The sequence below is a fragment of the Canis lupus genome, chromosome 19 (assembly GCF_011100685.1).
Source record: "Canis lupus familiaris isolate Mischka breed German Shepherd chromosome 19, alternate assembly UU_Cfam_GSD_1.0, whole genome shotgun sequence".
In the NCBI taxonomy this organism is placed as follows: domain Eukaryota; kingdom Metazoa; phylum Chordata; class Mammalia; order Carnivora; family Canidae; genus Canis; species Canis lupus.
Window position 1 is genome coordinate 21911469 of NC_049240.1, and position 14649 is coordinate 21926117.

The 14649-nt window shown below is 43.1% G+C and overlaps 1 protein-coding gene across 1 annotated transcript in view; it reads left to right on the forward strand.

The window, feature by feature from the left end:
* Positions 1–2941: 2941 nt before the first annotated feature.
* ARHGEF4 (Rho guanine nucleotide exchange factor 4) overlaps positions 2942–14649 on the forward strand; it is an 87051-nt gene continuing 75343 nt past the window's right edge. Inside the window, exon 1 of the mRNA XM_038564797.1 lies at positions 2942–3072. Within this exon, the coding sequence (XP_038420725.1) occupies positions 3015–3072 (58 nt within the window). The 5' untranslated portion in view covers positions 2942–3014. The remainder of the gene's footprint in view (positions 3073–14649) is intronic.

A 14649-nucleotide genomic window follows, 5' to 3' on the forward strand; every position in this document is an offset into this window, starting at 1 on the left:
TTCTCATTCATTTGGGGAATATAAATAATAGTGAGAGGGAATAGAAGGGAAGGGAGAAGAAATGTGTGGGAAATATCAGAAAGGGAGACAGAACATAAAGACTCCTAACTCTGGGAAACGAACTAGGGGTGGTGGAAGGGGAGGAGGGCAGGGGGTGGGGGTGGGCACTGAGTGGGTGACGGGCACTGAGGGGGGCACTTGACGGGATGAGCACTGGGTGTTATTCTGTATGTTGGCAAATTGAACACCAATAAAAAATAAATTTATTATTAAAAAAACAGTTGCTAAGATCTGAATATTGAGAAGGAGCCAGTACCTTAAAAAACAAAAAGAATAGCATTCCAGGTAAATGGAACAGTCAGTGCAAAGACCCTGAGGCTAGAAGGAGAAACAGCAAGGTGGCTACAGTGGCTGGAATGCAGAGAGCAAGGGATAGGGGAGATAATAAGAGTTGCAGAAATAGGTCAGGTCAGAACACAGAGGGTCTTTCTTGCAGGTCTGGCAAATTGTGAAGAGATGCTTCTAGAGGGCTTGAAGGAGGAGCATGAAATAGTATGATTTATATTTTAGAGTTCCCACAGGCTGCTCTCTGGAATAAGTAAAAACAAAACAAAACAAAACAAAAACCAAAAAAAAAACCAAAAAACAAAAAACAAAGATGTCTTCCAAGCACAGTGTGATAGTGGTAGCAGTAAAGACATGGACAACTTTGACACTTACTCTGGAGGCAGAACCCAGATTTGCTAATGAGTTGGGAGAGGTGTCTCTTGATCTGTGCCTCACACTGACAATGACCACCTCCTTCCTGAGCAGTTCTTCCCACCCACCAGAGTTTATCTCAGAGTCCTCAACCAGACAGCCACACATGAATGGACATAGGGGGGACCCTCCTTGCAGTACTGCCCACAATCAGGAACATGGGAAGGGAAGAGTTGTTCTTCCAAGGGGCAGGAAAGGATGGTAGGAGGTGTGCATTCCAGGTATGGGGGAAAGTACACAGTTTTCCCAGACAAGTAAAATAAATTGAGGGAGGGGTCTTCAAGATGCAGATTGGCTGAGTCACCCTCCAGTGCCCGTCAATTAAACACCCAACAACACCATTATTGCCTTCTGCTTGTATAGAGCTTTGTACTTTACACAAATGTTGGCATGCCAATGTCCCCAGCCCCTGACTCTATTAATACCAGCAGATATTAATATACTCATTTGATAGACAAGACAACAGAGGCCCTACAAGAAGAGGAGTTAGAAATCTATAAAGATGCAGGGTCCCTTACGGTACAGAGCTGGGAGCACATATAGCTTAGTGAAAGAGATGGGCCACAGGAAATGGACCCCAAATGCAGGGAAGGGGAGAAAAATGACCTTTACCACCATCTGCCCTATACTAGCTGGTGTGTGGCAAGTACCTCTCATTTTATCCTCATTATCGATAATACTTCAGCCACTTTACAACTAGCTCCCTAGGACGTGGAGGAGTTGGAGGAGGAACAATGCTGGGGGTAGGGGACTGGAAGGGTAGGAGGCTGGGAGGGAGGGTCAGCAACCCTGACCAGGCCATATCAATCCATATTAGGACTTACCCTCTCCCATGTCACCTCCATGACCAAGTCTCCTACTGTTTTCACTTCCCAGATTTTGTATTTCATGTGAGTACTTCTTGATTTACCATTCTTATTTGGAACATTGGAGGTACCTCACCTTTTAAGCCCACTCCACGAACCCACAAAACGTTCACAAGTGTCTGGAAGGATCAAAGGAAACAGCAACATTCTTTCCTAATAGTGCCTATCCCTCTGCCAAAAAACAACCCCCTGTAATCTCTGGTTCTCTGTCTTGTGCTTTGGGGCTCCCATTTTCATTTGTGCCTGTCACTGGGCTGTTCCGGACGCTGTATAAAACCGTTCGGGCCGATGACTCTACTTCGCATGGTCTCCCAGCCGGCGCGGAGCACCTGGACGGCGACCCCCGGCTGCCCCGCGGAAGCGTCGTGGGGGCGCGCGGCAGGGCGCGGGGCGTGTCCCGGCCAGGCGCGCTCCCGGGGGGGCTCCCCGCTGCAGGGCTGGGCTCGGTCTCAGACCCGGGCCGAGCCGCTCACCCGCCGGAGCTCCCGCCCCGGTTGGGCAGGGAGGCGCCGCCCGCAGTCGGAGCTGGGTCCTTGCAAAGCAAAGGCCAGCGCCCACCGGCTCTCCTCGTCACGGTGGCCTCCGCGTGTCCCTCGCGGAGAACGACCCTGACCTCACACACGCGTGCGAGCGCGGGCGGCCGGGCGCGGCCCTGTGGCACGGAGGGTGGCCCGGTGCCCCCGCGCGCGGCGCCCGCGCTCGCCGCCGCTCCAGGTCGGCGTGCGCGCCTGCGTGAGCGCGTGCCCACGGGCCCGCCACCCGCAGCCGGGCCGCCGCCGCCGCCGCCACCCGCAGCCCGGCCGCCGCCGCCGCCGCCGCCGCCGCGGTGCGCAGCCAGGCTGGCCGGGGCCGGGCGGCGAGCCCGGGCGCTGCGCCCTGCCGGGTGGGCGCCTGGCCTGCACCGGAGCCGCGCGAGCCCCGGCCCTGAGAGGACCCCGCGCCGCGGCCGCAGAGCCCGAGCAGGCGGCGGCCGGCCGGGAGCCTCCTTAGCGGAGCCCCATGATGTCAGCCGAACCGGAGCCGCGGCCGTGCGGCAGCGGGGATGGGGCCGAGGACGCCGCGCCGGCCGCTGCACGCCCCTCGCCCTCCGACGGCGCCGCCGGCCCCGGCCCGGGCCCGGGCCCCGGCCCCCTCGCCCTGTCTCCCGGCAGCCCCGGGCCCGCGCCGCCGCCCGCGGCCCAGCCGCCCCCCAGCCTGTGGCTGGAGCTCAGGCCCGCCTGCACCGGGGCGCAGCAGTGCCCGAGCGAGTCGAGCGGGCAGACGAGCGGCGACCTCGGCAGCAGCAGCAGCAGCAGCAGCAGCCGCGCGGGCAGTAGCGCCGGGCTGTCCCCGGGCTCCGACTCGGACAGCAGCGGCGTGGTGTGCGGCGGCCGCGGGGGCGCCGGGGGCATGCGCGGCGCCCTGCCCCGCTCCTGGAGCCTGGAGAGCCTGCGCTCGGCCACCCCCGGTAAGGGCGCCGCCCGCGCCCCTGCCGCTCCGCGAGCCAGTCCTCCCCGGAGCGGCCCTCCTGCTTCTCTCCTCCGCCTCGAAGAGGTCGGGCCTTTCCTCTCCTGCTTCACTTTTCCTGTTTTTCGTTTCCATCTTCTGGCTCCTTGCTTCCCATTGCCTCGCCCTCCGGATTCCTTTTCTTTTCCCTGGTTTTCTTCTGATTTGCCACCACCACCACCTCCCACCATCCCTGTCCCTTCTTGCACCCACTTTTACCAGTGGGCTACCTGTTACATCTGGGACCTTGTCTGCCCCTTCCCTCCCCAGCAGGGCGCGTCGTCAACGGGAAACTGAGTGCTTAAGGTGAGATTAGAATTTGGTCCTTGATGCGCTGTTACCCTTCCCCAAACGGTTCGTGACCAATGGCACGTGTCTGGCTTTCTGAGCTGCAGCTTTTTGACCTCTGTAAAACAGAAGGGAGGAGAGGGCTCGCTGGCCAATGGTGGACCGGATTCAGTGGATTTGTCCTGGCTTCAGGTCAGCACCCCCCCACCCCCCAGAGGAGGAGAATGGTCTTGGACCTTCTGAAATAAGCAGTGCAGTTTCTCTGAGATGGGATTGTTCTGAGGTCCACAAGGACCATGTGCTCCCCTTAGCGCTCTCCTTCCTATTCGGAGGACCGAATTCTGGGTACAAAGTGAGAGGAAGACTTTGACCCTAAATATTAATTAAGGAAGTTCAGAGTGATTTTATAAATGGTGATCCCCTGCCCTTGGCTAATTGACAAACTGGATTATTTATATTTTACTTCTTCCAAACATTCAACAAGTCATGCCATAGGAGCTATAAAGGAAGATAGGTGCTGCCCAATAATCTGAAATGGAATAGGGGGGGAGATAATGCTTAAGTTATGCTTATACATGGGGTAGGGGGTGCAGCTGGTGAGAGCTGCATGGTCCCACCGAGGTGGTGGAGGTGAGGCTCTATATGTGCCCTGGTCAGAGCAGCAAAGCCAGAGAGGGGCAGGGGCCCATACACAGAGCAATTCCCCCTACCCCCAAGAGTGGAGCACAGGCCATTTGGGGGAGTGCAGTTAAAGCTTGTCTCCCAGGGGTGTGAGAGTACCCTTACGGGCAGATGCAGGGTTGGGACTCTGCTCTAAAGTCAATGGGTTTGCAAAAGGCAAGTGAAGGATGCCCAGACCCTTATATTGAGCACTCTGTGATTCTCATCTGCTCTGTCCCAAAACAAACACTGAAACTCAGAAAAGTTGGGGTCTCCTCCAAATAAAAGTTTTTTAGAATTCTGCATCTCTGACTCCTTCCCATCCCAATTCCTTGAAACTCTCCTTTTCCTCCCTCCCTGGGGTGTTTAAATATAACCCAACTTGAGAAAACCAAATAAGATAATACCCTAAGTGAGACTGTAAGGAAACTGACAAAGTACCCTTTTTTCTCTGTGCCCAAATGGTACAAATTGTGGAAGGAATTCCACATCCAGCGTGAGAAGGCATACCTGCTCCACCTCAGCAATTGGCAAACAGGCTCAGAGAGGTGGCCCTGGTGCCCCCAAGAATTCCTTTGCCCCAGGGCAGGGGTGAAGCAGATGGAAATGGCAGAGACCCAGGTTTATTAGGTGACCCTGAGATTTAGGGACTCCCCAGACCACACCAGGGGTACTGAGGCCACCAGATGAGTTTCAGAGATAATAGCCATATGTATATGAAGGTGTGGGGTGGTGTGTATATGTCTGTTGAGAGGTGAAGCAAGGTCACCTAAAGTCCAGAACTTTGAGGGGTTCAGAAATGTTCCTACAATGGGAGGACAGGGTTTAAAGCAACATGATACTGGGAGAGTTGATGTGAGAGACCCAGAAGCAGATGCCATACCTCTGCCAAAACACAGGTATTGTGAGGTATATGGACAGCACACTGCCCTTGCTCAGGGAGTTCTGGTCAGTAACCAACCACAGAGACTCAGGACTTGAAGGTATTTTAAATCACTTCTTCATCCTCTGCCCTCAATCCCATACCTCAGCCCTCTACTACCTGCCTTTTTCTGGGGACTCTGTATCAGTTGTATTCAATACTAGATTTGTAATGGTGCTGCCACGAACCCTGTAGAGTTTTGTGAGTCCATGAAGCCATCTCAGCTGGGTTCCTGGGGAGAATTAAGCCCAGCCCTAATTTCCTAAGACTTCTACTATATGCAATGGAGGAATTTTCTTCCCTTTTACTAGAATGATACTAGCTATTTGCCATCCTTGAGAGGAATTGAGAAAATAGGCATTTACGTAATGCTCTTTGGATTTGTGGTTTAGATGAGGAGATCTGGTTGGATAGGCTGCCATGGAGGGGTTTTGATGGGAAGAACAAAGGGAAAGTAATTTATTGAACATCATGCACCATGTTACCTGCTTTACCACATAAAAATCCAGTGAGGTAAGCATATCCTACAACTCAGGTACAAAAACAGGGTCAGAGAGATGCAGTAATCTAACTAGGCCATGTCTAACTAGAGCTTCAGGCCTGGATCGGTATGATTTGATAAGGGCTCTTTACCAAGTTTGGAGTGGAGGCTCCAATGAAGGGCCAGATCCAGAGAGAAAAGATTGTGTTGGGGCAGAGAGAAAGGATGGAGGGACATATTGTAATCATGTCTTGGCTACTTGCATGCTGTTATCTTTACTCGACAGTCGCGGCTTTTTTCTAGATCCCAATTAACCCATTTTCAGAATGAAGACATTGAAATCAAAGATCTGACTTCTTCTCTAATCAACTATAAAATTCCATAATTCTAGTCAGAGCTACTGATTTGGGATGGATACCCTCCATGAGTTGGCATTTGCTATATATTGTATTTCTGTTTGGTCTATGGCTCTAAGACGAAGCACATGTGTGTTTAATTGAACTGTATTTCTCTATTAAGAAAGATTAGAAATTACCAGTAAAAGATCCTTAGCAAACTTAGTTATTATTTTTGTGATTTTTGTTAAACATTTTTGTAGTTGTCAGCAAAAACCAGAAAGGCTAGTACTTGAAGCTGGAATCGCAACTTAACCCACAGGGCAGAACATCAGCTAGGGAATCTAGCAGAGAACTGTAGATTCTCCTTTATTTCCAAAAGACTTCTTGAATTTTAAATGTCCAATCTTGGCATTTTCCACTGAAATTTCACATTTCCTGGTGTGGAGAGGGCTTTCCTTAAAGGCAGAATCTAAAAATTAAACATAGTTGACAAGGTGGAATTTCTACAACCCTTCTTTCTGCCACACTGTTCTCATCTCCCCCTAAGCAGGTGCCTATAGTCTCCACAGCCCTCAGCTATGTTTACCACACTTCTGCTACGGGGCTAAGGCTTTTTACATTTCTGTTCTGGATGTCTTGTCTGACAGGATTATTTCTCAGTTCAGGTTTCTGGGGTTGACAGTTTTCACTACCTGTGCTTTTGCATGGTTAATGCCATATGACTTCTTGGAGAGAGTGCTTGCTACTTCTACATTCTTCTGCAAGTCCCTGAGGCAATTTTCTGACTCAGATAGGAATCAGACTTATCAGAAGGCTAGGCTTCTCTTGCAGTCAAATGTTTATTTAACACTTATAATGTTCCAGCCATAGCACTAGGCACTAAAGATGGTAGGCAAATCATACAAGGTTCTTGGCCTTAAATAAATGACATCAGAGTGAGACAGACAGTGACAGTTCATTATAAGGGCCCTGAGAGAAATAAACCCAGTGAGATGATACTTCAGGGGTGCCCAAGCCACTTTTAGTGGATGAGTCTCTAGAAGACTCAAAGAGCTCAGAAAAGCTGTTACACCCATGGTTCCAGTTTATTACAGCAGAAGCATACAGATTAATATCAACCAAGGCAAAAAGATGAATAGGGCAGAGTATAAGAGAAACCAGGTGCATACCTCCAGATGTTCCCTCCCATGGTCACTTGGACCTTGCTTAGCTCTCCCCAAAGCTGGGAGAGTTCACCAAAGCCTTGGTGCTCAGGGTTTTTATTGGAGGTCAGTTACTTAGGAATGTAGTGTCCACAAGACTGACCTTCATTACTTAGTCTCCAGGTTCTCCAGAGTTCACATTGATACAGTATAGCCCAGGGCTCCCATCATAAATCATAAATCATAAATCATATATATATATACACACACACACAAATAAAGTGTGGTTTTTTTGTTTGTTTGTTTGTTTTACTTTTAAGCTGAACTTTTATTTCCTCTCTTTGGAAGTTCAGCTTCTGATTTTGACCTTTGGGAAAAGTATAATGAGAATACCAGCAGAGGCATTTAATATCCTTAGTTCCAAGGTCTGGGTTGGCTAAAGACCTGAGGTATACAAAGTCACTGTTAGCAGGGAGGATATTCCAGGGACTTAGAGTCAATCTCCCCAGAACCAGCTGAAGGCCAGCCCTTTCTTCATAATGTGTAAGGTTGAAACATTCCCAAGCCTTTACTGCTCAGATGAGGAAGCCCAGAAGAGAGGCACCAGACTACACTGATTGTGAGGGACAGAGATGGGGAGGAAGAAGTCAGAGAAACCTTTCAGGAGAAGGTACTGCCTGAGTCTTACTGACTGCAAGTTAGCTGTGTGGGAAGGAGTAGAAAGAGCCTTTGTGAGGAAGAGCCAACATAAATGCAGAAAGATATATAAAGGAAGGGAGCCTGTGTTTACTGAGCACCTGTGCTAGGTTCTGTGTCAGGTGTTTTAAATATTCAAGAATTGCAAATAATACGGAATGAGGAGCATAGGAAGAGAAAATTTGGAAGACCACGCTGTGGCTCCATGCTAAGAACTGTGTACTATTAGCTCTTGAAGCCATGGAAAGGTATTAAACAGGACATTAATGTGGCCAAATGTTTGCATACTTTCTCTTCTTATTTTTAAAGTTATACACAGTAAAAATTACTCTTTTTGGTGTATAGTTCTAACATTTGTATACAGTCATGTAACCACTACCATCATGTAAAATTACTCTTTTTGGTATATAGTTCTGACACTTGAATACAGTCATGTAACTACCACCATCATCTAAATACAGAAGAGTTCTATTACTCTAAAAACTGAATGCTGCCCCTTTGTAGTCAACACCTCCCCCCACACCCAGCCTTTACTCCATCTCTATGATTTGACTACTTCAGAGTGTCATATCCATGGACTCATATCATATTGCCTTTTGAGGCTGACTTCTTTCACCCAGCATGATGCATTTGAGGTTTATCTGTGTTTTTGCATGTATAGATAGTTGTCTTTTCCTTTTATTTGTTGAATAGTATTCCGGAATGGATATACCACAGTTTGCCTAATAGTTCACTGATTGAGGGGCATGTGGGTTTGTTTCCAGTTTTTGTCTATTATAAATAAAGCTACTGTGAACATTAGTGTACGATTCTTTGTATGGACATAAGTTTACATTTCTCTTGGTTAAACACTTAGGACTAAATTGTGCGGTCATTTTCTAAGTAAGTGTTTAACTATAGGAAATCAACAAACTCTTTTTCAAGGTAGCTACCATTTTCACTCTCACCATCAAAACATGATGGTTCCCATTGCTCTGGATTTTCTTTAGTACTTAGTACTGCCAGTGTTTCAAGCCATCCTGTTAGGTGTGTGATAACTCATTTGGTTTTAATTTGTATATCCCTGGTGACTACTCATGTTGAACATTTTTTTGTATGTTTATTGATTGTATGGGTATCTTCTTTAGTGAAGTGCCTGAATCTTTTGCCCGTTTTTTATTGGATTGTTTATTTTCTTACTACTGCATTTTGAGAGTTCTTCATTTATTCTAAGTACAAGTGCTTTATCAGCACTTGTATTTGCAAAGTGCAAATTTGCAAATATTTTTTCCAGTCTGTGCCCTGTATTTTAATTATTTATCAGTATCTTTTGCAGAGCAAAGGCTTATAATTTCAGTGGAATCCAATTTATAATTTTTCTTTTATGGATTATACTTCTAGTGTTGTATACTGGAACTCCTTTATTGAACCTGAAGACACAGAGTTTCCTGCATTTTCTTCTAGATGGTTTTATAGTTTTACATTTTATACTCGGATCTTTAATCCATTGTGAGTCAGTTTTTATATAGTTTAAGATGAGGGTCAAAGTTCATTTTTTTGCATACCTTTACATACCGTTTTGCATACTAGTTTTGCAGCACCATTCATTAAAAAGACTATCATTTCTCCACTGAATAGCCTTTGCACTTTTGTCAAAACTCAGCTTTCTATATTTGTGATCTATTTCTGGATTTTCTGTTCTGTTCCACTGATTTAAGGGTCTTATCTTTTTGTCCATACCATTTGTCTTAATTACCGTAGCTTTATAGTATGTCTTGAGAAAAGTATGTGAACTTCCTATTTTATTCTTCTTTTTCAGTATTACTGTAATTATTCTATTTTTTCTTGCTTTCCATTTGCATTTTAGAATCAATTTGTCAATATCTACAAATGTCCTCCTTGATACAGATTATAACGAAACTGTAAATAAACTTGGGGATAATTGAAATCTTGACAATATGGAGTCTTCCAATTTATCAACATTGTACATTGGAGGCTAGGAAGCTAAGCCATGGACCACGCACCAGTCACCTACAGTACATATAGATTTGGATGAATTCCTCCCTTCTAAAAGTTTCCAAAATATCCTAATGTTTCTAGACCTGCCAGATAGTGACCTTCCTCACTGACCTATAAAGCTGGGAACTCTATAAGCCCCAAATCAGACCAGTTTTTTAAGATGGCTTTGTAAGCATTGGCTGCATAAGTCAACTTTAGCTTCTTAAAAGTGTCTAGGTGTATGTTATTAAATTCATATTCTTAAATATGACATTCTATTCAAGGCCTTGGTCATATAACCAAGTTTCCAGATATTCCTTCTGTTAACAAGGAGGACAGATTCTTATTAAACCTATGGGAACAATTATATTGCTATGAAAATAAGAGTACTCAGAGTATCCAAATTCTAGAGGGGTCAGGCAGGGAGAAAAAGGCATAATTAACAAATGTTTCATTTGATAAAAACATAGTCTGGCTATTTACAGCTATAAATGGCTATTTATCAATTAAGGATAACTTAAGAGAAAAAATAAGGGGTTCCTTATGTATCAAGAAACTAGAACATTAAAATATTAACAATGTTACAAATAAAATCCACAATCATCCTTCGTCAATTCATTCAGTTTAATGTAGTTAATTACACCTGGATTTGTGATCTCTTAAATCCACCTGCTTCTCTGCTAGAGTTTTAGAAATCCACTGTTGGAATGTCAAAGTTGATTATGTAATATCATCAGAACTCTACACCCAAAAGTACCTGGCATAGTCCCTTTCATGGGGGTACTGAGACAGTTCTTTATGGAAGAGGAAACTCTCAGGCCAATAGCTATAGCATCAGAATACAATAAAAAACTATCTGTGGAAAACTTAAGGTGGCTATGATTAAATTACTACTAATAATTTTAAAAGTGAAAGAAGATAGTTAATATTACAGCTAATTTATTAAAATGAATGAGCATAATCTCTACAGAAAAAACTTCAGATATAATATGTAATAATCCTGGAGTTCCCTGGGTGGCTCAGGGGTCCTGCCTTTGGTCCAGGGCATGATCCTGGAGTCCCGGGATCGAGTCCCATGTCAGGCTCCTGGCATGGAGCCTGCTTCTCCCCCTGCCTGTGTCTCTGCCTCTCTCTCTCTCTCTCTCTGTCTCTCTCTCTCTCTCTGTGTCTATCATGAATAAATAAATAAAATCTTTTAAAAAATAATATGTAATAATCCTGACAAGCTTATTATGAATAGACCAACCATGTAGTTAGAATACCAAGAATATCTATAAAGAGGTTAAATAAGTCTGGAGCAGATCCTAAACATCTGTATATTAATATAATTGCATAGGTTACATTATTTCAATCCCCAGTTGAAAATTACTGGCCTCTAAATTGCTAGATTCAAATTAAAGAAGTAAAGCAACCAATTTAACATTTAAAAATAAATGAAATCATCACTTATAACATTATATTATTGTCATATAGGCAAAGTAGCACCAGTACTCTGATGCAAGGGCATTGGTAATTCTCTAGGAGGTTTCCATAAAGCATACAATTTCTGAAGTATTTATGTTAACATTTTATCCATTATTTTTTTTAAGATTTTATTTATTTATTCATGAGAGGCACAGAGAGAGAGAGACAGAGACACAGGCAGAGGGAGAAGCAGGCTCCATGCAGGGAGCCTGACATGGGACTCGATCCTGGGTCTCCAGGATCACACCCTGGGCTGAAGGCGGTGCTAAACCGCTGGGCCACTGGGGCTGCCTTATCCATTCATTTTTAACCTAGGAACGTCAGGCATCTCTCTAATTTGGCATCTCTTCCCATTCAACTCATCTGTGATAACACATCAAATAAAGCTAAACATTTCTAGCACTTGTCTTTTTCACAAGATGAAAGAACAAATGCTTTATGATTTTCCAAGGACCCTGTAGGAAATATCAAAGGCAGTTTCAGGTTCTAAGGATTTAATTTTGGAAGGGCAAAATATCAAAAGTTGTCAAGAGATTTGAACGCTGATTAAGATAAGATCATGCATTACTGAAGAATACTTGATTAGATGTTTAACCAAAGTAACAAAATATTTCTAAAATAAACACAATTGTAAGGAATCTTAGCTCTTTTCTAACTAAGAAACTTTTGATCTGAGGTAATCAGAGACATGGCAAAGTCAACAGAAAACACAAAGAATGATTTTCATAATATATCGAATCTCTGCTGTCTAGGCAGATGACACAGAAAGCAACAAATAACCTTCTCCAACTTCTTATTAAGAGCAAATCAATAATCCAAGAAAATTTTGTCATTTTAACAAAGAAAACCAAATCTTTTTTACATCAGTATAATATTCAATACTACAGCTCCTTTTGCAAGTCTTATAAAACCTACCAACTCTTCATCAGTTTTGACCGTAGCAAGTTGAATTCTTCCCTTACAATCTTCTAGTTCTGTGTATATCCCTTATGTTACACTTCTCAAGATGGGAAAAGGAAACACAGTTTTTAACAGGCCCAATTATATGTTTGTAGTCTCTCTGTAGCAATAAAAAATAAGAACACTTAAATTTAAATTATGTTTAGTAATCAATAAACGATTCAGTATTCTATCATATTGAAATAATCTAAATATCTATTGAATATCCACTAGTTAACTGCAAGGTTGAGTGACACAAAAATCTTAGAAACTATCTTCATGCTAACATACCTAGTGTTGAAAGAGAGTTTGTCAGAATAATGACTCAGTTTTGTTAAATACATGTACATTTTTCATAATGGTAAACATTTAGTAAAAGTAATGCTAGCTTATACAATCAGTAAGCCCTTATAAGTTTAGGAAGAACATACCCAAGTAGAATAAAAACCTACACATATATTATTTGGCATTGGTAATTATTTAACATAGAGAAGACATAGTTTCGTTTATTAAGTCAAATATTAAACTAGTATTGCCTGTCAAAGATTCACCTAAATTATCTGAACTTGAATAGTTAAAACTGTTTCTGAGTCATATTTTTTTCACATTGAAGATATTTGATGTTCTGGCACCTGGGTGGCTCAGTCGATTAAGTATCAGCCATCGGCTCAGGTCATGATCCCTGTTCAGCAGAGAGCCTGCTTCTCCCTCTACCCCTTCCCCCCCACTCATGCCCTCTCTCACTCTGGCTCTCAAATAAATAAATAAAATCTTAAAAAAAGAAAAGAAAATATTTGAGGTTCAATTTCTTTAACTTCTTATAATATTAGGAATATTCAGTTACTACAAATGATTATTTTTAAGCTGATCAGAAAAGAGCTCCTTTAAGAGAATTTATAATCTAATTTGGTAATACTGCCTGAAGTTAGGAAAATATTATATATTTGCACAATGAGAAGCAAAGTCCTTTCTGAATTACAGTCAGGTGAACATACAGAGAAAGTTTATAAGCTTCATTTATAAAATTTCAGCCATTTTACATGCATACAAAACTCACCAGTCCAGATACCACCTCCTGGTGGGCATGGAATTCTTAATTGACTTGAGCTTAAGATAGACAAACAGACAAGCAGAAGACTAACAAACCAGATTCTCTGCCATCTTCACTCAACAGTTTTCAGAGATCACCAAATGGTCAGACCATGAAACCAAAAGAAGTCAGCACCAGAAATTAAGTGAGCACTCAAAAGGAATCGAAATCAAATCCTTACCATGCTCCTGCTGGACACAAGTCCGGAGCTCAGGACCATAAGCCTGACACACTATTGTTTCTGAATCACCAATCAGGAAGGAGAGACTCATCACCATCACCTGGGGGGACCAAATTGGGATCTGAAGGCTGGCTCTGGGACGGCACAAATCACAGCACTAAAACCACTAAAGATGAAGTGCACTGGGCAATTGAGATGGTTTGATTTAAGCCATTGCAATAGGGAGAAAAGTCGCAGAGAAAAGAGAGAAAATTTGCGGTTTTATTAAACAAGGGAGTCTTGCAGAAGGACAGAAGTGGTCTTATCTCAAGATATGGGAGATAAGGGTGGTCCTTTGTATTCTCAGAATACAGAAGGATCACAAAAGGAGGGAGGTTTTTCTGTTTTCTGGGAAACAGGGCTCAGCTAACATTCAACATTGTTGAATTGTTCTTTTCTATGTCGAGAGGAGATTATGTAGATTTGGGATTATTTTTCCTGAAGTGTTTAATGGAATTCAACAGTAGAATTATCTAGGCCTGGGGAAACTTGCTGTTGTGGTCTTTTTTTTTTTTTTTTTTTTTTTCAGTCGATCTAACTAGAGGTTTGTCAATTTTATTGACTTTCCAAAGAACCAACTTTTGGCTTCATTCACTTTTTTTCTGTTTTTCTGTTTTTAATCTCATTGATTTCTTCTCTTACCATTATTATTCCCTGTCTTCTGCTTTCTTTGGTTTTTTTGCTGTTTTTTCCTAATTTCTTAAAGGTATAAGTGTAAATAGTTAATTTGAAACCTTTCATCTTTTCTCACAGAAGCATTTAAACTTGAGTCTCCCTCTTAAGCACTGCGTTAGCTATATCTCACAAATTTTGATGTTATATTTTTATTTAATTTAAAATATTTCTTAGTTTCCTTTGTGACTTCTTTTATCTGTAAATTACGTTGATTTTTTTAAAATTTCCAAATACTTAGGGATTCTTCCAAATATCTTTTATTGATTTCTACTTTAATTCAATTATGTTCAAATAATTTAATTCAAATATGTTCAATAGAGAACATATTTTCTATGACTTATTTCCTTTAAAATTTTTAAAGCTTGATTTTATGGCACAGAGTATGGTCTATCTTGGTTAATGTCTTAAAAGATCGTTTTCATTTTTATATAAGGAGAAAAATTAGGAGTCCATCCTGAACTGCACTGGGCTGAAGTTCCCACATATTGGAGTAACTAATTAACACCAGCCAAAATGAAGCATCACTCAAGCCTTTGATCACTCACTATGATATATAAGCAAGACGACAAAGCACTGGCTCCCCCAGTGTTTCATTTCCCCAAGTATCAGAGCTGGTGGGGAGAATGTCTCAGCGCTGAGAGAGGATA